Raw genomic sequence first — 23,515 nt, forward strand, 5'->3', positions numbered from 1 at the left:
GAAGTGTATCGCCACGGTGCTGGTGGAAACCACGAACAGATATCATATTTATTACAGTATATGTGCCATCCAGTAAAGGAACGTACACACATCACACTTTCAAGCACGTTTTTTTCATTCTTTTCCTTTATTAACATAACATTTTTTACTGCCAAGAACTGGTATTATATTTGATTATAACATATCAACTTTAGTAACCCACGAGGTTCTAAATTCGAAAGAATGTTCTGGTCGTCATCGGTGGGTTGTCAAGCGATTATCAATGGGTGGCGCGACCTTGGTAATTGCGCATGCTCACAAGTAATACCCATTTGCGTGGGCGAGTTGTTTATGTTCATCAGCCGGACCATTCCAGCGTCATTCAGCACAGCTACAGCCTCGAGTATAGTCACAAAAAGTGATGCATTTGGTGGTCATTCTCTTCAAAACTGAGATGGAGGCTATCAAAGCCCATTCCAGGAGAATCGATATGGTAGTATATCCCCAATTTCTTATCAGTTGAACAGTAGAATCCAGGAAAAATCTCTTCAAACTCGAAGGTAAACACCCTTATTCAATTACATTTTCTTCCTCCATATTGGATTTTCTAGTGCGTCACAGCTTAAAAGGAAGGGAAATTTTGGAGCGCCGCTGTCTCGGTGGCCATTTATTTTTCACATTTTCTGTGTGTTTAGGTTTTATTATTCCTTCGTTAAAATCAGCTCATGTTCATTGTCTTGTCTGATATGTTCACTTTGTACATACATTTTTACGTTCAGTCATTGAGTTCACAAATTGTAGCAGTTCGGTTTAAACAAAGAAAATATTTTTTTCTTTTGTATTCATTATATTAGAATATCGCAGCTGTCCGATAAAAGCTGAGTAGTCGATTTTTGACAGATTTTTCTGAACTAGCTGAGTGATTTTTAAAATAAAATTTCCGAAAAAAACAACAACATGGCCGAGTCAGCTGATTTCATGTCAGCTGTGGTCATTGTTCTGTGAGTGTTTACGAGTTGAAAACAAAACCATGTCGGTTGAAATGCTGTATATCGCCACACATTGGATATGTTTGTAGAGAATGAGTATTTTATTTAATATGTCATGATATTTGATTAATTCTGAAACTATTTATATCGCCATTTTCTGTTTTCGTATATTTAAATAAATGCTCGGCGCTTGCTTCAGCTCGTATGAGCTCCGTGACCCTGACCCTTTTATTATTATTTCCACAGCCTCGTTTGTGAGTGGCACTGTCTCGGTGAATACACGATTGCATCACCCAGTAAAAAAAAAATTGTTGGAATGCGTTATAGATTGTTACCGGACAAACTAATTGTTTGTTTTGTTCGTGTTCCAAATCTAAAATAAACTTTACTATCTTGTAAATGAGCTGTCGACTCATAAACAACATATGACGAATTGATTTATTTGCCAAACCATTCAACAACATCTGACATCACGTGACGATTAATAATTAACTCCATTTGCGGGAGTCAACTCGTTTCGTAAACAGAGACCAAGAAAATACTAGAATTCTCGCGTAACTGCATAACTTGCATAAATTACTGGAAAATACTTTTTTCCTAATTGACACTATAGCTACGCCGTATTTGCTCGTACCTACACTAGCGGGCAGACTATTTTGTCTATGATCGCCGCTAAATGTTTATATATTATACATTCACCCTTAGACAATGCATTTTGAAAGCGGAAGTGAAAACACCTGTTTTACTGGGTATGAGCATTGGGAATAAGCGTGTGGCCGCCTGGTTGTTATTTGAAATTACCGATGAGACGGGTTGGGCCTTTTGAAAAACTGACCTCAAAATCGAGACTGTCCTCCTCCAGTGATTTGCCGCTGTACCTCACACTCATTACATTAAATTATGCTGCTTCAGCTCTGCCATAATATATATATATATATATAGGTTAATAAACTGTTACAGGTACAATAAAACAATGGCAAGTATAATAATCTGTCCGTCACCTACCAGTATAGTGTTTTCAAAACGAGGTAGTTTGATGACCCCCCCCCCCCCGCCAACTGAGAATGAGTTGACTAATGCGCATGCGTATTATCATTTGTTCACCAAAGCCGGTCGGCAACTTAAGGATAGCCTTCTGTTTTTTTATGCGCCCAGGGCTTGGGTAAATTGTAATAAAATTTGTTTCGAACAATAAATTGCTTCATAATTATGTCCTTGGAATAATTTTAATGACCTAAGCTTGGTCCATTAGAAGCTCTGAGTGGCGCAATGACAGAAAAAAAAAAACTGCGCAAAACATTTCCCCCTGCATTTAGTTTTGTGCTATTTTTTTTTTTGCGATATTTTTTTTATTTACTTATTTGTGAAATATTTTTTTCATAAGGTTTGATTTCAAAAGGGTTTTCAGATGTTTTTTATTTTTCCTTGTGAATTTCATTTTCTTCAACTCTGCCATCGCCCTAGAGTTTCTAATGGTTAACCCATTAATAACCGTAATTGGATCGATGCGCCGTTGTTCGTTGTTTTAGTTTTCGTTCGTTTCTTTCCCATTTTGCGCATTGAGAAAAAGTAGATAGGGTTGGCTAGTTACGCCAAATCAAAAACAAGCGGTGTATTTTAATTGGGCGATGGAGCATGTGTCGATTGCAACTGGATTGGTAAAACAACATGTTTAATTACATCTCATTGGTTTATTTTAGTTTATTGCAAAAATCATCATAGACAATTTGCTCAAAGAACAAGTACAATTTCACTTATACTACATACAATGCTAAAAGAAAATTTAGCCAAATTTAGCTTTTCGTGACAAACTAAACAAAACGAGGTAATTTGTTCAATTTTCTCCGATTGCTTGAACCCATGGCAGTGAGAGGTGTATTTGTTGTATGAGAGTTAGTGAAAATTCCTATTTCAATACGGTTATAGTAAGAACCTCGTATATACTCGTATATCTTCGATCAACGGGAACATTTCCATTTCCCTTTCATTTACGCAGATAGTGAGAAAAACAACATATTCCTAATAGCACAGCTCTAAGTGCGACCACGTTAATAGAAGACACATGCTTTTTCGTTTCAAGAAACGACTTAAAATTGTAATATAAAATATTCGTCGTCTGCGACTTTCATTCTCAGCGCTCGACGGACGTCACGCCCATCGTTCATTGGTAGTACCGGTAGTTGGTAAAACGATCATATTATCAGGATAACTACAGTTGACAGAGTTTGAGAAATGAATGACGGGTAATATAGAAGAGAGAGAGGGGGTTTATTTTTGAAGTATACACAAAAGAATAAAGTTTGGGTCAGTGTGGGTTTCAGGGCGTAGTGTATTATGTGTTGTGCTGTCACCTTCAACTGTTTGGGTCACGAGGCCTACTCCAACTGTTTGGGTCCGGGTGGTGCTCACATAGGAAAGGTATACGTGATTTGCTGTCTAAATAGGTTACCCCCCCCGATTCTTCAGATATGGAACCGGTTACATTCGGCCTTCGCAAAGCACTCATTTTCACAATAGCTATAACAAAATGTTAAATATTTTCGACCGAAACGCTCTAAGCTGTAGACAGATTGCTTTCATGACATATATCGGAGATCTATTCTTCAACAACCAATCAGCTGTCATTCTCGCTTCTGTCAATCACCTCAGTATTTGCGTGTCTGTCCTCTGCCCCCTTCCCTGTTCTGCTCAACAATGCGAGGTCGTTGAGTGTAATACAAGAATTGAGCCATGCCTCAAACGACTATGCATAGACAACGCTGAAATATTGTCCGGATATCAATTAGTATCTAGACAAACGTAATTGCACACCCACCCTACGCATATCTGGTAACTATGGCAATTGAAACATTGGATGAATTTTTGAATGGCACTCCTTAATATGTAGGCCGCATTACGATATGTTTGATAGCTGTGGAGGTCAAAGTTGAATTATAAATATATCACGAATATCGTAAATCGAGAATATGTTGCTACGCACGTACGAATAAAAATAGAAAACCAACATGGCTGGTGGCAGAAAAATGTATTACCGACATACGTATAAGAAGACCGCGGGCGGATTAAGTGCATATACGTAGAAACGACCTAACGTCACGGTATAGATTCCTACAAAGCATGTTATCAAAGACAATTTGTATACCTCGCGTTGAAATACTTGCACCGTTTTAATTCAAAACCAATATTACTTATAATGTACATTGACGCGTTCACCAGAGATGTCATATTCATTTACAAATATCCGATAAAGTTAACAAAGTACACAGTTTGGCTAACCCTAGGTCCACTTTCATCTGATTAAACTGTGGGCGAGACACCGGCGGATCGAAGTGTTAGTATTATTTCTTGTTAAATCTGCAACTCGTATTTCTATCTCTCCGATCTCCTACACTGTGACTTTTCGATATGGTTGCTCACAAGTTATACAAGTTGTTTGGTTTTTCGAAAGCATTCTATTATTTCGTATCTTTCAGGGATTTTTTTTTTCAATTTCTCTATTTTTGTGAGAAAGTTTAGTAGTTTCTTCGAATATTCAATATGCACGCGTCAAAACGTCCTAAAAAATAGAAATTGTATTCGATACCCTCTTACATTTCTTTGTATATTTTTCTGTTAGTTTTTTCAAACATGATAAAATTTACTATTTTGCGGCCCGAGGTAGTGCGGCACCTAAGTACCCAGAATTATAAAGGTTTTATCATAGATACATTTTAGGTGTAATTAAAATTACCACGGCTTGCCCTCAAACACGCGACGTAATTTAAAAGACACATTTTGTTTTGATTGAAGAAAACCGGACGTGCTTGGGCCGGGCTTAATATGGGACATTATTGCCCTGATACGACACCGGGTAATACAAGGTATACGAAAACATATTTTCATTTTTTTTAATTCTGTAACTGAATACGGCTATCAATAAAACACTGGAAACCATGGAAACATGATTGAAATTAGACGAAGTATAATATACAGAAATAAAACCGCACCTAGACAGATTCAGTTTGTGCATGAATGTACACGCATTTTCTAGTGAATTTAAAATAGCTTAATGATGATAGAACGTATAATTTGCATACCGTTTTCTAACCTGCTCAACCCTAGAAAATAATAGTCTGTATGGACTGGTTAATTTCAGTTATTCGGACTCAGTGTGGTATTATTTTGAGTAATATTCAATTTAAAATGTCCAACATATTTTGACATTTTGTGAATATTCCTCAGGCTGTCCTGTGTAATAGTGTTGTCAGTTAACTTGAGCAAATAAGGTAAAAAATCATATTTCCCAGTTGTTCCTATTTAGCAATGATTATTATGCCAGTCATGTGGACTATTCACCATACCCCCTTGTCCGATTGCGAAACCCCACTTAGAAATGATCAGCGATCCTGAACGCTCTCCCATCATCAAATGTTTATCTGGTGGCTGGCATTCATTCCTTCCCTTTTGTGCTGCTCATGGACAATGACTGGGAGGGTCTCCTATTGACTAAAATAGACTGACAGTAAAAAAAGGCTGCAGTTATTGACCATGTTCTACGCAGCAATTAACAACCTCTTTTTGTTGTTGTTTGTTTCTCCATAAAATAATAAACGTTGAATTGCACACTTAAAGACAACAACTACAGGATGATAGGTAAAATAATCCTATGTGGTCAAACTGTATTGCTTTTTGAATCAGTAATATTTGGCAAGCGTAGATTGAGTTAATGTGTTTATAGCATAGTGCCGCTTGGTTTTTCAGAATTCGCTTACCTGTCCAAAGGTTTATTTACACCCCCAGCCACGGACGCTACCATTTGAATGGCACTACAGCCAATACGGGCCGATACCGGACAGATACCGTGCACTATTTTAAGTCCAAATCCGATCTATTTTTTTAAATCTCTGCTTTTCTGCTTCCATCCACAGTTTACTGCACAGGAGCTCTTTGCGAGAGGAGACACATACACACATTGCACATTTCGTTACTGGTTATTTCTGACAAGATGATACGCAAAGCACTATCAAGTATAGCAGCACTGAGGGCATGTTCTGGACTGTCACGGGCGAGGTTCGTCGCTCCAACTGTCGTCGCTGGCGGGCGATGGCAATCCACTTCACCCACCGACTTATCACTGAATCCACGGGACAGTAGACACAGGCCCAAATTGGTGGAGTTGAAAAATGGGCGCAAGGTGAGTAGATGGATTGAATAACGAAATTGAATTTGTCAAACTCCAATGGAATATAGCGATATGTGAAATGAAAAATGTTGTATTGCCAGTGATAACAGACGGCGTAGGCGGAGTCGGATTAGTTGTTTATAATGGTGTTTTGGTCGATTCAAAGTTCAATGAATACGCGAAACTATAGTATATATTGTATTGAACTATACCTTGAACACAATGTGAACACACGTCCTGGACAATACATGTATTTTTTCACCAAACTGTTAAATGCATTTACTCTTTGATATTTTCAATGCAAACCATTCCATTTTATTCCCGGGGTTGCAGGTACCCCTCCCTCAACGTGTCTACATTCTATTAATATTCAACACACATATTGCAAACACTATTTTCTTTTTCAAGTCCGTGCTGATTTACGACAAGCTTAAGGCTTAAGGATTAAATTACAGATTAGAGATTGAAAAATAGAAACACGTTCTAGCGCTTGAATAATATATAAATTACACTACCTATTTTTAAACACTGAAAACTATCACGATATTATTGTAATCGGTAGGACAGTTGAGCAACAGATCTCCTGATATAATATATGTGACCTCTTTTGCAATCTGATCCCATTGCAAGTACTTCCCGTTTTCTGGGAACATCGCAATTGAAGTGTCGAGAATATTTGTACGATTATGTGTATTTTCTTGCGACTGTATTTGTTTGTATAAGCTCCTTTCTATCCAGTCTTTAATTCTACCATGCTTGCTTTATGTAAAAAGTTGAGAAGGGAGGTAGAATGAGAAGCTGTACGTCACATGGAAATTCATAATCGTTTTTTAGCTCCGCTGTCGACTTTGTCGAGCGGAGCTTATCATATGAGTGATTGTCCGTCGTCGTCCGTCGTCGTCGTCGTCCGTCGTCGTCGTCCGTCGTCCGTGTCAATGTTTTACTTTTTCGACTTCTTCTTGAAAACTACAAGCCTAAATGCTTTGATACTTGGTGTATATGTACCTTGGGTAGACCTCTCTTAGGTTTGTTCATTTCATGTTGATATCTTTAATTCTCTAATTTTGGTGAATATTTTTGTCATTTTTGGTAAAAACTGATATTTTCGACTTCTTGTTAAAAACCGCAAGTGCAATTGCTTTGATATTACATATATAGGTACTACATGTGGACCTCTCTCAGATTTGTTCATTTTGTAATGATATCTTTAATTCTCTAATTTTGGTGAATATATTTGTCATTTTTGGTAAAAACTGATATTTTCGACTTCTTGTTAAAAACCACAAGTGCAATTGCTTTGATATTACATATATAGGTACTACATGTGGACCTCTCTCAGATTTGTTCATTTTGTAATGATATCTTTAATTCTCTAATTTTGGTGAATATTTTTGTCATTTTTGGTAAAAACTGATATTTTCGACTTCTTGTAAAAAACCGCAAGTGCAAATGCTTTGATATTACATATATAGGTACTACATGTGGACCTCTCTCAGATTTGTTCATTTTGTAATGATATCTTTAATTCTCTATTTTTGGTGAATATTTTTGTCATTTTTTGGTGAAAAGTGATATTTTCGACTTCTTGTTAAAAACCGCAAGTCCAATTGCTTTGATACTACATATATAGGTACTACATGTGGACCTCTCTCAGATTTGTTTATTTCGTGATGATATCTTCAATTCTCTAATTTTGGTGAATATTTTTGTCATTTTTGGTAAAAAGTGATATTTTTTACTTCTTGTTAAAAACCGCAAGTCCGATTGCTTTGATATTACATATATAGGTACTACATGTGGACCTCTCTCAGATTTGTTCATTTTGTGATGATATCTTCAATTCTCTAATTTTGGTGAATATTTTTGTCATTTTTGGTAAAAAGTGATATTTTCGACTTCTTGTTGAAAACTGTAAGTCCGATTGCTTTGATATTACATATATAGGTACTACATGTGGACCTCTCTTAGATTTGTTCGTTTTGTGATGATGTCTTCAATTCTCTAATTAATTTATTTTGGTGAATATTTTTGTAATTTTTGGTAAAAAGTGATATTTTCGACTTCTTGTTAAAAACTGTAAGTCCGATTGCTTTGATACTATTCATATTGTTCATTTTCTAATGATGTCTTCAGTTCTTTAATTGAAATGTGCATTGCTAACAGCGGAGCTATCTCAGCCGATAGGCTGCTTGTTTTTTATTTTTGAAATAAATAACTCTATATTTTGTTCTGAATTGCCGATTATCAGACTGTTGTTATTACATCACAGTGCTATGAACATCACAGTGTAAAACAATCACGTGGGTTCAATGGAGATTTCCATGTCATCATTGGTTTGTGTGTGTTTATATGTATGTGTGCTTGTGTGCGCATGTGTGCGGTAGTAATTTACTGTGGGGAGGGACCCTAGCCACAACAGGAGGAAATATACACACCAGGGGTTGCTTTTTGCTCTTGAGAAATGATTGTTTGATGGTGTTTTTATTTTCCTTTTTTTTGGAATTAAGATTATTCTATACCTCAACAACAAGATCTATTTAGAATCCATTCGTTTAATGAATTACTACGCCAATCTCATTATATTTAGGCAAAACATAGTCTTCAAAAAGAACACACGTTCTCTGAATAAGCATACGCAATAAACATATACTCGTACGTGTCGTATTTTACTGGAAGGCTAATTGTATTAAACCAACAAAATGTGAGATGCGCACAAAAACGTTTGGAAACCGTATAGTATTGTAATGCAACTGTCAATTACGAAACTGCAAACGTGTTGCGTTGTCTCAAATGGAGACCTAAACTCTTACAATGACAGAATGTAATATGTGTTTTCCTTTACAGAGCAGTATTGTGCATGCGTATTCGTAGTCCTAGAAGAAATTCCGATCCAAAATTTAGACAATGTATGGTTTGAACTGACCCATTGCGTTGCTCTGCCAACTTAGCATTGTTTTTCCACGCAGTAAGGATTGATAATATATTTGTATTTATCATTTCATTTTGAGAGAACCTACCTACATGCATCTGATTTCCGGTCAACAATTCTAGAGACAGACATAAAATTTGACACAGAACAAAAAAGAACGACTAACATATAAATTGCACATCAGCAATGCGTTTATCTCAGTGTCCAAACATGCTAATCTAGACATTTACATCTAAATATTAGACAATCCCTTATTAGCGGGGACAGTCTATTATTCTTTATGCTTTAAATTTCAGGTCAGCGTATTTCCGACCAATCGAGTCAGATGACATCTTTGTGTGTTTGTGGCGATGATGGCTCCCAGTTATTGTTCATATCTGAAATGTTATTCTCTGATGCTGTGTCGCATATCGTGCATGCGCGCGCGCGTGAAGAGAAATCCCATATCGCATGAATTATTGCCAGCTTGATAAATGAATGAATTGATTTCTCGTTTTCATATAGAGTTGCATTGCGTGTACGTGTGTGCGCCCGTGTATGCTTGTTAGCGTGTCTGTGGTGTGTGTATATATGTGTGCGCGCGTCTGCGTATGCATGCATGTGTGGAGATTTCAAGCCATTTTAATTTACAATACACTTTTGACTGGATATCCCTTTCGAGTCGATACACCATTGCTGCTCTTTGGAAGAAATAACACATCAATTGAACTACGCATATCGTGCATGCGCGCGCGCGTGAAGAGAAATCCCATATCGCATGAATTATTGCCAGCTTGATAAATGAATGAATTGATTTCTCGTTTTCATATAGAGTTGCATTGCGTGTACGTGTGTGCGCCCGTGTATGCTTGTTAGCGTGTCTGTGGTGTGTGTATATATGTGTGCGCGCGTCTGCGTATGCATGCATGTGTGGAGATTTCAAGCCATTTTAATTTACAATACACTTTTGACTGGATATCCCTTTCGAGTCGATACACCATTGCTGCTCTTTGGAGGAAATAACACATCAATTGAACTACGCAGATAGTTTGGTGGATCATTTGAATTAAGAAATTATACATTATGATGACATACGACACCAACGAGCAACACAAGCTATACCAACGAACATCACAAACAGGAATGGTGTGTCAGCGGTATGCAAGTTTATTGGTGTGGTCAGATAACCCTATTAATACAGTTCTCTTTGTCTGCATAATAGAAATATTATTCACCCGCAAGTTGATATTCTACAATGCCTTTACCTCTCTGTGGAGAAAGCGAGAAAGACAAAGCCGTGCATCAGGATAATTTTGAGTATATCGCAAACTAAAGGCTCGTTCTTTCTGTTCTGATTGGCAGTTCCAGCTAATAACGTCATGCCAACCTGTCGTTACACAAAGCAAAAACGGTGTTTCGCGGGGGGTCTCGAATATTTTTTTATTTTCAACTTATCAGAGAAAGCTTCCTAAAGCCAGATGAAATTGTCTGTAGCGACAAAACCACTGTAGATATTAGTTGGAACTGCCACTAATCTTCTGTGTGAACGAACAATGGGGAATGAGAAGAGATGGAAACCTACAGCTCATGTGAAGTTTTATATGTCGTCTAAAGTTGAGGAGGGACTTTTCTCGCACATACATTGTTCTGCAAGGGTGTTTGGGTGGGATTAGATTCATGTGGGAGACGACGAGGGCTTAATTCTTCGCAAGAGGCATTTTCGAATATTCATTGGACCACTAGCTTCCTGTTATAGTTGCCTATGCATATAATTTTACCTATTCCCACAGATGCAGACTATGGCAGTTTTAATTTATCTCTTAGCTAAATAAATCGTCTTTTCCACTAAACAGGTGAAATCAACCTTCTCTGAAGCTGAGATGGAGACGAGGGTTAGTAAATTGCGACATCACATGGAGGAGAACGGATTACTGGCTTGTCTATTCACTTCATATCACAATATCAATTACTTTAGTGATTTCCTCTACTGCTCCTTTGGACGACCTTATGGACTGGTGGTTACAGAGGACAAGAGCATCAGCATTTCAGCCAACATTGATGGTGGTCAACCATGGCGCCGTACCTATGGCGACAACGTCTCCTACACTGACTGGCATAAAGACAACTTCTACCATGCTGTAGAGAATATCCTTGCACCTTACAAGGGAGCGATTGGCATAGAGTTTGACCATGTTGCTCTGGAGAACTTCAAGAAACTGGAGAGAGCTCTTCCTGTCCGCCCTCTGGTTGATGTCAGTGCACACACCATGAAAATGAGAATGATAAAATCTCCGGAAGAGCAGTTTGTGATCCGACATGGTGCTCGTATTGCTGACATTGGTGGATGGGCATGTGTGAATGCTATCCAGGAAGGAGTGGGGGAACACGAAGTAGCTCTTGCTGGAACTGATGCTATGGTACGGGAGATCGCAAAGACATTCCCACATGCTGAATTAAGAGACAGTAAGTATGATTATAGGTACACTTCTAATGAAACCACGTGCTTTAGCTTCTATCTTCTTTGAGCAACGATTTGTAGAAGTATGTGCGTGAGATTTTATTTTTTGTATTTTTTGGGTCAATGATAAACCTACGCATTTTCTCTGTGTTGAATATGATTGATATTACTTTATACTAAACACATGTATCTACTAATCAGAGATTCTCGATGATTTCAGAAATATCTACTGTTTCTCTTTTAACAGCCTGGGTATGGTTTCAGTCTGGTCTCAACACTGATGGTGCACACAATCCAGTCACATCAAGACGCTTAATGAAAGGAGACATACTGAGTGCCAATTGCTTCCCGATGATTTCTGGGTAAGTACAATCATTAGCTGATTAAACTGAAAATGGACTGTAATCAACACACCATTTGTTAGTTTGTCTTTTATTGCTTGACCACTATGAATATGCTGTGATTCAGTGTATACATCTAATTGTACATTTAGCAGATTTATACTAATTCTTCAAACACACTATTGCATTTGCAGATACTATACAGCACTTGAGAGAACCATGTTCCTTGATCACGTTACTTCTGACAGACACCTTGAACTGTGGGAGATCAACTGTAAGGTACATCGCAAAGGTCTAGATCTGATCAAGCCAGGTGCCAAATGCAATGAGATTGCTCAAGAGCTGAATGAAATCTACCGTGAGAATGACCTGCTGAAGTATCGAACCTTCGGTTATGGCCACTCGTTTGGAACTCTATGCCACTATTATGGTCGAGAAGCTGGTAAGCAGGATATATCTATCATCCCATAGGATAATACGGCCTGATATTTGACTAATAATATAACTGTAATCAATCAAACAAATAATCCATTTTAACCTGCATTCTTACTTTAATTTCATTTTCCAGGGTTGGAACTGAGAGAGGATGTCAACACTGTTCTGGAACCTGGAATGGTTGTTTCAATGGAACCTATGATCATGATTCCTGATGGCATTCCTGGTGCTGGTGGATACCGAGAACATGACATCTTGATTGTCAATGAAGACGGTGCTGAAAATATCACGAAGTTTCCATTCGGACCTGAAAAACTAATAATCGAGGACGGTTGGCGATACTAGGATGCCTTATCAACTCCAGAAACATGAAGATGCGCCTTCACATACTAGGGAAAAAAGATGATGTCTGTCAGCGACAAACATAACCAACGCTTAATACTATTATTCCTAGAATAATAAAGATATGAAAAAAAAACGACCAAAAATGTTATAATACAAAATATTTTTAATATCCAAAAACCGCGAGTTTTACCAGTAACAATTTGTGTATGAATCTGAAAGTAATCGGTATAACGGTACACAATGAACTTGTGAATTATTTGAACAAGTCAACAAGCCATATACCAATATGCTGTAATGCAGAAATACGTGCTATGATTGTTAGCATTATGAAGCTACAAATACTATTTTAAGTGAAGTCACTTGAACAATTTGGTAACTTGCCGATATTCTAACCAGAGGACAATGTTAGAATAACTATATTTGTGCATCACGACTGAACTCTTGTGAGACGGATGCTCAATGGAGATCTGATGCGGTGGGCGCTCCATAACGCGTTGGACTAGCGAATCTGCATAGCACTATGTGTACACGTGAATTGGACAAAACATATTGTCGGACAATACTTCACGTTGCATTTACAGATATGCTTCACAAAGCCTTCTTTAGGCAAAATATGTTTCGAAGTTTGGTCATGTTCTTTTTTATTTAGTTACTAATTATTAGAAGCGTTGGAAATGTTTTGTTAAACATATACAATAATTAGCTGCTGTTCATACAATATATTTGCTGATGTAAAGCACGAGCTTTAAAGTAGGCAAGCTTATTTAAATACATTTCTGTGATCAGTGTCTTCACCAGTTAACGGGAGATAAAAATCATCGCATGTACGTCAAAGTTCGCGGCATTTATTCCACTTCAGGTAACTGATATATATTAAATTTCTTAAAAAATATCTACTAATTCAAGCATATAATTCTAAAATCAGATACTAGTAATACATAAACATGGTGTTGTGGCTAACATTAAATATTATTTTGTTAAATTTTACCACTCTGGTATTTTTTGCTTTTAGTTTTAGCATATTTTATTTGTATCGCAATTAATTCTTTTCAACAAACGGCAAGAACGTCCAACCGCGACGAGGCGACACAAGTCGATGATCAGGGTTAAATAAATAATATAACAAACTAGTATCTTATTTTTGTCTGTCTACATTCCTATGTATATCATAGAACTTGGATTCTCATTCTCTACTCTTACGAACTAAAATTCAAACAAAAATATGTGGCATCAATGGAAAATGAATATCGTAATTTCCTTAAAGATGTTTGAGGTATTCGATGTGACCAATAGCATACATCAAACCTTTTTTTACACATTCGTTTCAGCAATTCAGAATGAGGTAATTTAGACAAATTTATTTTCTGAAATATATATTTAATTCTAATGTATATCATCTGCATTTGTATCAAAGTTTGATGTTATTGTCATAGTAATGTGTTTTACCTAGCTTTTCATGAGATGAGGCAATTTTGTTCTGTATTGGCCTCAGCTTATCCACATCTCGTACGTGATCGCTACCAACAAATCACAATTACTATTGCAGCAAACTGCTCCACCAATCATCTATTCAAAACGTTTCTCTGTAACGAAGATGGTTAATGTGCCCCTTAAAAAATAATCTTGAAACAAAGGAGGATCTGCACAATTTCAGAGAGCAGCTGATTTAAAAGTAACCATGTGGTATATAATGTGGAAGCCATAGAATAGAAATATAAAACAGCAATTTACATGAGCCTAAATTTTATTGCAATGTTTTACGGATATTTACTGCAATGTTTGTAGTTTCCCATTAGGTGTGTATGCAATACATGCGTATATGTTTGCATGCGATACTGTTTATTTCACATTTATCTCATATGATACATATTATATTGTTGTATTGCAAATTAGATATTAATGTTAGTGATCGTAATAAAATAATAAACTCGTATTTCGAATGATTTATGTATGCGTGTACATTTATGGCTGTTCAACATATTGATATGCTGTGATCTTCTAATAATATCATACCATTATATGACAATCATTTGGTCTCACCAGTGTAGATAAGCTACACCTTAAAACCCTGTATGTAACTGACCATGTTCGCTTTTGAATGATTTGTTAGCGAAGACAAAGGCTGCATTTTGATTTGGGCCGTAATATTTTAATGTGAAGGGTAAAATGTATTGCCTGGAAAGGGGCGTGAAGGATAATCTTTATCGTGGTTCCCACATACAGCAATTTGTTTCACGATCTGATTCAAGATGGCCGAATGGAAGCCATTTTTGTACTGAAAAATCATCAAAATCAAGCATTTCTCGGTTGTTTACAGGTGGATTATGTTCAAACTTGTTATATACATTAGACATCACGGGACCTTGGTGCAAATCATTTTGTTTTTCAGATAAGATTCAAAATAGCCGACTGGCAGCCATTTTGTTTTAACAAATGTGATTCTAGTGCTGTCTCTGACTTGTTTGACTGATTATATTCACATTTTAAATATTCATCATACTTCATGTCAGATATATACAGATATATTGGTTTGACAATTCTATTCAAAATGACCGAATTGTGGCAAATTTTGTGCAAAAAAGTCATCAAATATCATGTATTTCTGGCATTTATGGGTGAATTTCGTTCAAACTTGGTACATACATTAACATTACAGGTTCCTGATGCACGTGATTATATTTTTCAGACCGGATTCAAAATGGCTGACTGGCGGCCATTTTGTTTTAATGAATGGGCTTCTAGAGCCATATCTCTGACATGCTTTGACTGATTATGTTCAAATTGTATATAATCATTTTACACAGTGTTATAGATATATACATGTATTCAAAATGGTTGATTTTGATTTAATTAATGCTGTTCCAGAGCAATATTTCTCAATAAGTACTCGATTGATGATCAGATACAAATGTCAATCATTTTAATGTTAAACAATCATCGTAATCATATTCCTGGCATGGTTATACCGGTAATATGAGCAGTAAATTTATTGAGGAAAAATGTTGTAACAAAACTCAATAGTGACTGGACGAATTGAACAATGATTGTATCAATACAAAAATTATAATCATATAATATGTAGCTCCGCTGTCAACTTGAGCTTATCATATGAGTGATTGTCCATTGCTGTCCGTTGTTGCTGTCTGTCAGCGTCTGGCATCTAATCATTTTTTTTGACATCTTCTTAAAAACTACAAGTCTAGGTGCTTTGATACTTGGTGTATATGTACCTTTCGTGATGATATCTTTAATTCTGTAATTTTGGTGAATATTTTTGTCATTTTTGGTTAAAAGTAATATTTTCGACTTCTTTTTAAAAGTCAGATTGTATATATACTTCGACTTGTCAAGTCTGATTGATGTGATATTATACCTAATTTCATTCAGGTGGACCCACCCATCTTTAATTGAAATGTGCATTGAGAACAGTTATAATTCATATAATGTTTTACAGGTTTCTGTTTTATATAGGAATAATTGGGAATTATTTTCTCTTTTACAATATCCGGATGGTCATTTTTGTGCAGAAATAATACAAATATGCATTACAATGTTGATGATTGCATTCCTATCAATGATATTCTAAAGAAAGAAACAATTCAAATATGGCCAACATGCAGTTACAGTGGTTCTCAAATTGTTCACCTAAAAGTCAACATCTATTATTTTCATAAAGTAACTTAATTTTGTTAAAATATGTGAATGGTAGTCTTTTTGGCAACACTATATTCAAACATATGCAGTCATAGTTCAATCATCATCACCATTGTTGTGTGGGACTGTCAGCGTCTGGCATCTGCATATTTTTTTCGACATCTTCTTAAAAAGTTGTGCATTGTTTCCCGCAACATAGCGAACAAACATCTATTTCTTGTCAGCTATGTAATGTTATTGCTGAATATGGCTTTGACTGGACAGAACAACAAGTTTTTTTAGCTCCGCTGTCGACTTTGTCGAGCGGAGCTTATCATATGAGTGATTGTCCGTCGTCGTCCGTCGTCGTCGTCGTCCGTCGTCGTCCGTGTCAATGTTTTACTTTTTCGACTTCTTCTTGAAAACTACAAGCCTGAATGCTTTGATACTTGGTGTATATGTACCTTGGGTAGACCTCTCTCAGATTTGTTCATTTCATGATGATATCTTCAATTCTCTAATTTTGGAGAATATTTTTGTCATTTTTAGTAAAAAGTGATATTTTCGACTTCTTGTTGAAAACCGCAAGTGCAATTGCTTTGATATTACATATATAGGTACTACATGTGGACCTCTCTCAGATTTGTTCATTTTGTAATGATATCTTTAATTCTCTAATTTTGGTGAATATTTTTGTCATATTTGGTAAAAAGTGATATTTTCGACTTCTTGTTGAAAACCGCAAGTCCAATTGCTTTGATATTACATATATAAGTACTACATGTCGACCTCTCTCAGATTTGTTCATTTTGTAATGATATCTTCAATTCTCTAATTTTGGTGAATATTTTTGTAATTTTTGGTAAAAAGTGATATTTTCGACTTCTTGTTGAAAACCGCAAGTCCAATTGCTTTGATATTACATATATAGGTACTACATGTGGACCTCTCTCAGATTTATTCATTTTGTAATGATATCTTCAATTCTCTAATTTTGGAGAATATTTTTGTCATTTTTAGTAAAAAGTGATATTTTCGACTTCTTGTTGAAAACCGCAAGTCCAATTGCTTTGATATTACATATATAGGTACTACATGTGGACCTCTCTCAGATTTGTTCATTTCATAATGATAGCTTTAATTCTCTAATTTTGATGAATATTTTTGTAATTTTTGGTAAAAAGTGATATTTTCGACTTCTTGTTGAAAACCGCAAGTCCAATTGCTTTGATATATTATACATATAGGTACTACATGTGTACCTCTCTCAGATTTGTTCATTTTTTGGTGTTTTGTATGGAATTTAGTTGAATGTAAAATACAGGAAACATTTTATTTTCACTACATATCGTTCCTTCAGCGAAAATGAGTTGCAAGTGGAAATAAAGTATTTTACAGTATTATGAAAATTCTGAATTCAAAGTTTGTTTTGTTGAAATGAAAAGTAAATACATTATGCTCTATGCTTTGCATGCAACCAGTGACACATTAAGTCAGTTGTACATTACAATGCCACATTGGTTGGTTTGTGTGATGAAAATCATGCCTATACCAACATAACTTGTGTGTTATGTGAACATTGCTGAGTGGTATTATTACCATTAGCATGTTTCCATGCAGCATACCTAAGGTTTGTAGCTGGGGACAAACGTTTATTGTCATCCATATTGGGACATCATTTTTTAGCTCCGCTGTCGACTTTGTCGAGCGGAGCTTATCATATGAGTGATTGTCCGTCGTCCGTGTCAATGTTTTACATTTTCGACTTCTTCTTGAAAACTACAAGTCTGAATGCTTTGATACTTGGTGTATATGTACCTTGGGTAGACCTCTCTCAGATTTGTTCATTTCAAGATCATATGTTCAATTCTCTAATTTTGGTGAATATTTTTGTCATTTTTGGTAAAAAGTGATATTTTCAACTTCTTGTTGAAAACCGCAAGTCCAATTGCTTTGATATTACATATATAGGTACTACATGTGGACCACTCTCGAATTTGTTCATTTCATAATGATATCTTTAATTTTCTAATTTTGGTGAATATTTTTGTCATTTTTGGTAAAAAGTGATATTTTCGACTTCTTGTTAAAAACGACAAGTCCAATTGCTTTGATATATTATACATATAGGTACTACATGTGGACCTCTCTCAGATTTGTTCATTTTTTGGTGTTTTGTATGGAATTTAGTTGAATGTAAAATACAGGAAACATTTTATTTTCACTACATATCGTTCCTTCAGCGAAAATGAGTTGCAAGTGGAAATAAAGTATTTTACAGTATTATGAAAATTCTGAATTCAAAGTTTGTTTTGTTGAAATGAAAAGTAAATACATTATGCTCTATGCTTTGCATGCAACCAGTGACACATTAAGTCAGTTGTACATTACAATGCCACATTGGTTGGTTTGTGTGATGAAAACCATGCCTATACCAACATAACTTGTGTGTTATGTGAACATTGCTGAGTGGTATTATTACCATTAGCATGTTTCCATGCAGCATATCTAAGGTTTGTAGCTGGGGACAAACGTTTATTGTCATCCATATTGGGACATCATTTTTTAGCTCCGCTGTCGACTTTGTCGAGCGGAGCTTTTCATATGAGTGATTGTCCGTCGTCCGTGTCAATGTTTTACATTTTCGACTTCTTCTTGAAAACTACAAGTCTGAATGCTTTGATACTTGGTGTATATGTACCTTGGGTAGACCTCTCTCCGATTTGTTCATTTCATGATCATATCTTCAATTCTCTAATTTTGGTGAATATTTTTGTCATTTTTGGTAAAAAGTGATATTTTCAACTTCTTGATAGAAACCGCAAGTCCAATTGCTTTGATATTACATATATAGGTACTACATGTGGACCACTCTCAAATTTGTTCATTTCATAATGATATCTTTAATTTTCTAATTTTGGTGAATATTTTTGTCATTTTTGGTAAAAAGTGATATTTTCAACTTCTTGTTAGAAACCGCAAGTCCAATTGCTTTGATATTACATATATAGGTACTACATGTGGACCACTCTCGAATTTGTTCATTTCATAATGATATCTTTAATTTTCTAATTTTGGTGAATATTTTTGTCATTTTTGGTAAAAAGTGATATTTTCTTCTTGTTAAAAACCACAATCATTTATGGTCAAAAATGATATTTTTGAATTCTTGTTGAAAACAGCAAGTCCCATTGCATTGATACTATGCATATTGTTCATTTTCTAATGATATCTTTTGTTCTTTAATCGAAATGTGCATTGCTAACAGCGGAGCTATCTCAGCCGAGAGGCTGCTTGTTGATTCTCTCTACCCATGTTTTGTCCATGTGACAACAACCAGGTAGGCATCTGCATGAGACGACGCACACGAACACTCAGAGGATGGTATCTCTCTGACCTGGATTTTGCGGATGATGTAGCCTTGCTCGAATGCAAGTCCGCAAGTGGCAACAGATCACTCCATAACATGGGGAACATCTGGCGGAGAGGTTGGCCTGACCGTCTCATGCCCCAAAACCAAAGGTATGGGAATTGGAAGTGTAGAGCCAGTGATCACACTGGAGCATACTCCTGTCGAGGCTATGGACAGTGTTAGGTACCTGGGTTCTTATGCCACAATGACCAATAAACTGGACACAGAGATCCAGGTGAGGAAGGGTAGAGCATCAGCAGCCTTTGCACAGATGAGTAAAGTGTGGAGAAGTAAAACCAGCCTGAAGGCTAAACTTCACATATACAATGCTGTGATAATCACCACACTACTGTACGGAGCAGAGATGTGGGCTACCACCCTCACGGAAGAACACAAGCTGGATACCTTTAGTAATCAGTGCCTCAGAAGGATCCTGGGAGTACGATGGTTCCATCGAGTACGGAATTCAGCCATCAGGGAGAGAACTCAACAGCCACCAGTCTCGCTATGGTTGCGGAAAAGGCGACTCCGATGGTTCGGTCATGTATGTCGTATGGGGCCAGAGAGACTACCTTGGGCCTTGATAGATTGGAATCCAGAGGATGTAGGTGGCTGGCGGAAGAGAGGAAGGCACCCGACAATATGGAAGGAGGCAGTTGAGAGGGATGCGAGGTCAGCTGAAGTTATGTGTACCTGTGTAGAACATGTGTCTAAATATTTAACCAGAGCACCTGACAATTTCGGTAACACCTCACCACCCAGTGGCTAGGCAATCACTCTAAGCTAAGCACCTTCATGTCTATCACACGTTTCGGGGCACTCTTTATTTTGGGTTCAATCCAGTAGCACGTATCCAACTTAAAACAACGCTTCTAAAAGCAAAATTACCACACCTCGTATAAACATGAATATCCATGATGATAGTTACATAGTATGAATACTTATATCAAGATGATTCATCTCTGGTGCATGCACCAAAGCCCTCGAGATGGAATCGTGACTCAGTGTGTGCCTGTTGCCGCATCTGACTTTTAAATGAGACTTTTAAATGTCATGGAGACTGACCTCTAGTTACTTGCCATTTTCTGTATTTGTATAGATGTCGTATGACATTAAATTAAAACTACTTGTTCATAATCACACACTTATAATTGATGACGCTGAATAGTGAAGTATTTACAAAGTACATATGTAACTCCTCCCCCCAAAAACAAAACGGGTCTTGAGATATCTTTGCAACTATTGTCAAAATTTGGCAAATTAGGCAATTATTATGTACGTAATTGTAACCATTAACTACTAAGGTATGTGGATTACCCCTTGAAAAAAATGGTCTATTTGTATATTTATATTTATAGTTTTATTTATAGTACAGCTAAAAATATATAGCAATTAGGTAATTAGTATGCACATATTTCAACCCTAAAGTAACTAAATCCTGTGTGTGGCTTACCTCACATTTGTGACAAGTTTCGTTGTTATTTGTTGAGTGGTGCTTGAGTTATCAGATGAAACATTGCCAGTAGCAAAGTTGAAAAACTGCTTTAAAAATAATATTTCATAAATATCAAGCCAGTTATTGAAGCCATTATGTTATATATGATTACTTTTAAAGGTATGGTTGACGAGCCCATTATAGAGACCTTGTCGAGTATCAATAGAAACTGCACAAATAACATTCCATCTGCGAAGAAAACTTTTGCTCAAAATCGAATATACCGGTGACCCCTATATGTCATAGGCTCAATGGGGCCAACTGAATCCACTGCTACTTGTTGAAAAGATTGTTCAATCAGGGGAACACTTCCTAATGGTACCTTAGTGACTCTACTTTTGTGAATTGTTCTCTGACACACGTCACACGATTGATAGTAACGCGTTACGTCTCCATACACTCCTGGCCAAAAGAAATTAGTCATAATCTTATCGTGGGTCTTCTTTGATCCCAAGTGGCCACCAAGAATAGACTCGTGAGCTATTTTGAGGACTAGCTTACGATAGTCTTGGGGTACCACAACTTAAAGCGCTTTGTCACCATAGGGTGCAATCTCTACTAAAGGACATTCTCTATAACTAATTTTTACTTTGATGTGTGAAACAGATGGAAATTACAAATTAAATAAAATCAATGATCTATTCCCCAGTCCACGAATACGTCACTTATGATGTAGTTAAAAAGAATGTATTTAACATGAATGGTGAACGATGGTGCAACGACGCTAAGATGGCGTTAGCTAGATTAGTCTTGGATCCATAAGAGGAACTGAATGTGATAACACTTGGATGTGGAAATGGTGAGTATGACATTACACTGATTTCGCATTTGGGCGTAACTACACTTTTAAGAAATGATTTCCTTAAGCTCTCTACTGTCATCCCTAACCTGAACCGTAAACAATGTATTATGTCCCTCTAAATAACATATCCTGAAGAGGGGCATATACAATTGAAATTTGGGAGAGGCACTTAGTTTAGGAATAGAGTTATGGGAGAGGGGCTCCAACTAGAGCGAATACCATTAATTGAAACCCAATAGACGACAATGTTAACATATGAGGCGATTTCTATATGAAAATGACAAACACATTTGAAAACATGGCTCAAAAAAGGGAAAACAACATGTCAGTAATCAATCGCATGAAAAAAGCACATGTTGGCCAGCTCAAACTCAAAATTGAGATAAACAAGGCACATCTACTCTATTGGGATTACACCTAGAGAAATCACTGAAAAACACCACGATTAGAACATCAAAATACACACAGAATAATCCCACAGGTACACCCACAGCCGCTGGATTGTAAACAAAAGATCACATTTTGGTCTCACCTTTGACCAAGGTGATGCACGCCCTCAAACCGGGCGCACCTGAGAATAAGAATATTAAAATCTGTTTCTTGGTTCTTGCAAGGCATTTAAATTGATGAACGATGATTGGTTGATTCGTGGCATTAGACCAGTACGTCCAACGCATTTTACCCATTAATCGCGACCTCTAGTCACAAGAACTGACATACTAGTACTTACGCCATGTTGTTCAAACCCAAAACTGTGTTTGGTTATGGACTCATTAGTCATTCAGAACATAACAAATCTTTAAAACAGTTTTTTTTATTGACGGTCAAGCATAAAGTCTAATCATAAATAATTTCAGGTTACCTAGACTCTCAAAAGTATAAAATAAATCACTTCCAGTTTTATCAAAATCGAATATGACTGATAAACGAGGCGAATAATTTGGGTTAGCTTTTCAAATTTGGTATGACACAGAGTAGTATTCCCTGAATATAAGTGATATGCCTGTTCTGTTAATCCACCGCCATTCGAATACAAATTTCTGAAGTAGATTTCACATTAGCCACATGTTTCAATGGAATCTGATAAGAAACTCAAAAGATAACACATTTCTTTTTGCCACATTTTTAGTAGTAAAACAAAGATAGTCGACAAATCACGAGATTAGAATTATTGCTATTATTGATCTTACATCGACATAATAACTAGATACGGAAAGTGGGAGGAAATTAAATATATTTGAGGTACAGTCTGTTCAAGTGCTTTAGAAACACCGATCCATTGCATGATAGACCTATTTTAGGTTGTCCCACATGTCAATGTCATATTTAGCAAACATGTATATGCATGTTCGTTATCTCTCATTCTCCAACCTATACCTTGAACTCTTCAGTATTCTCGTACTGGCTAGTCAGCGGCATATATCTCGAGATGTTTATACGTGGAGCATGGTTTCTACTTATATACCGGTTGCAATTGCCGCATATATAATATAATAATGGCTTGTCCCACAGAAAGATCGTTAGTGTATATGCTGGCATCTCAACTGCTCCAAACAC

The 23,515-nt window shown here is 36.5% G+C and overlaps 1 protein-coding gene across 7 annotated transcripts; it reads left to right on the plus strand.

Moving 5' to 3' along the window:
- Positions 1–314: 314 nt before the first annotated feature.
- Positions 315–14,559, plus strand: LOC100373380 (uncharacterized). Of its 7 annotated transcripts, none has more exons than XM_002738723.3 (6): positions 315–539; positions 5,876–6,141; positions 10,891–11,500; positions 11,743–11,857; positions 12,031–12,278; positions 12,405–14,559. In XM_002738723.3, exons 2-6 carry the CDS (start codon positions 5,953–5,955, stop codon positions 12,614–12,616), a joined length of 1,374 nt encoding a protein of 457 aa, XP_002738769.1. In that variant the 5' UTR covers positions 315–539; positions 5,876–5,952; the 3' UTR covers positions 12,617–14,559. The 7 variants fall into 7 exon arrangements, with proteins under 7 accessions (XP_002738769.1, XP_085361124.1, XP_085361122.1 ...); XM_085504998.1 differs by lacking the exon at positions 315–539 and adding an exon at positions 10,260–10,372 and having other exon boundaries at positions 6,002–6,141; XM_085504997.1 differs by lacking the exon at positions 315–539 and adding an exon at positions 8,974–9,094 and having other exon boundaries at positions 6,007–6,141; positions 10,260–11,500.
- Positions 14,560–23,515: the final 8,956 nt, after the last annotated feature.

The sequence above is a fragment of the Saccoglossus kowalevskii genome, chromosome 11, assembly GCF_978046115.1.
Source record: "Saccoglossus kowalevskii chromosome 11, keSacKowa6.1, whole genome shotgun sequence".
Taxonomy (NCBI): Eukaryota; Metazoa; Hemichordata; class Enteropneusta; family Harrimaniidae; genus Saccoglossus; species Saccoglossus kowalevskii.

What these genes read in the sequence shown, in the direction of transcription:
- LOC100373380 (XM_002738723.3), top strand. Translation starts at nt 5,953, where the DNA reads ATGATACGCAAAGCACTATCAAGTATAGCAGCACTGAGGGCATGTTCT. An exon ending in AGTTGAAAAATGGGCGCAAG is followed by an intron (nt 6,142 to 10,890) that starts GTGAGTAGATGG and finishes TCCACTAAACAG; the next exon opens with GTGAAATCAACCTTCTCTGA. An exon ending in ACATGCTGAATTAAGAGACA is followed by an intron (nt 11,501 to 11,742) that starts GTAAGTATGATT and finishes CTCTTTTAACAG; the next exon opens with CCTGGGTATGGTTTCAGTCT.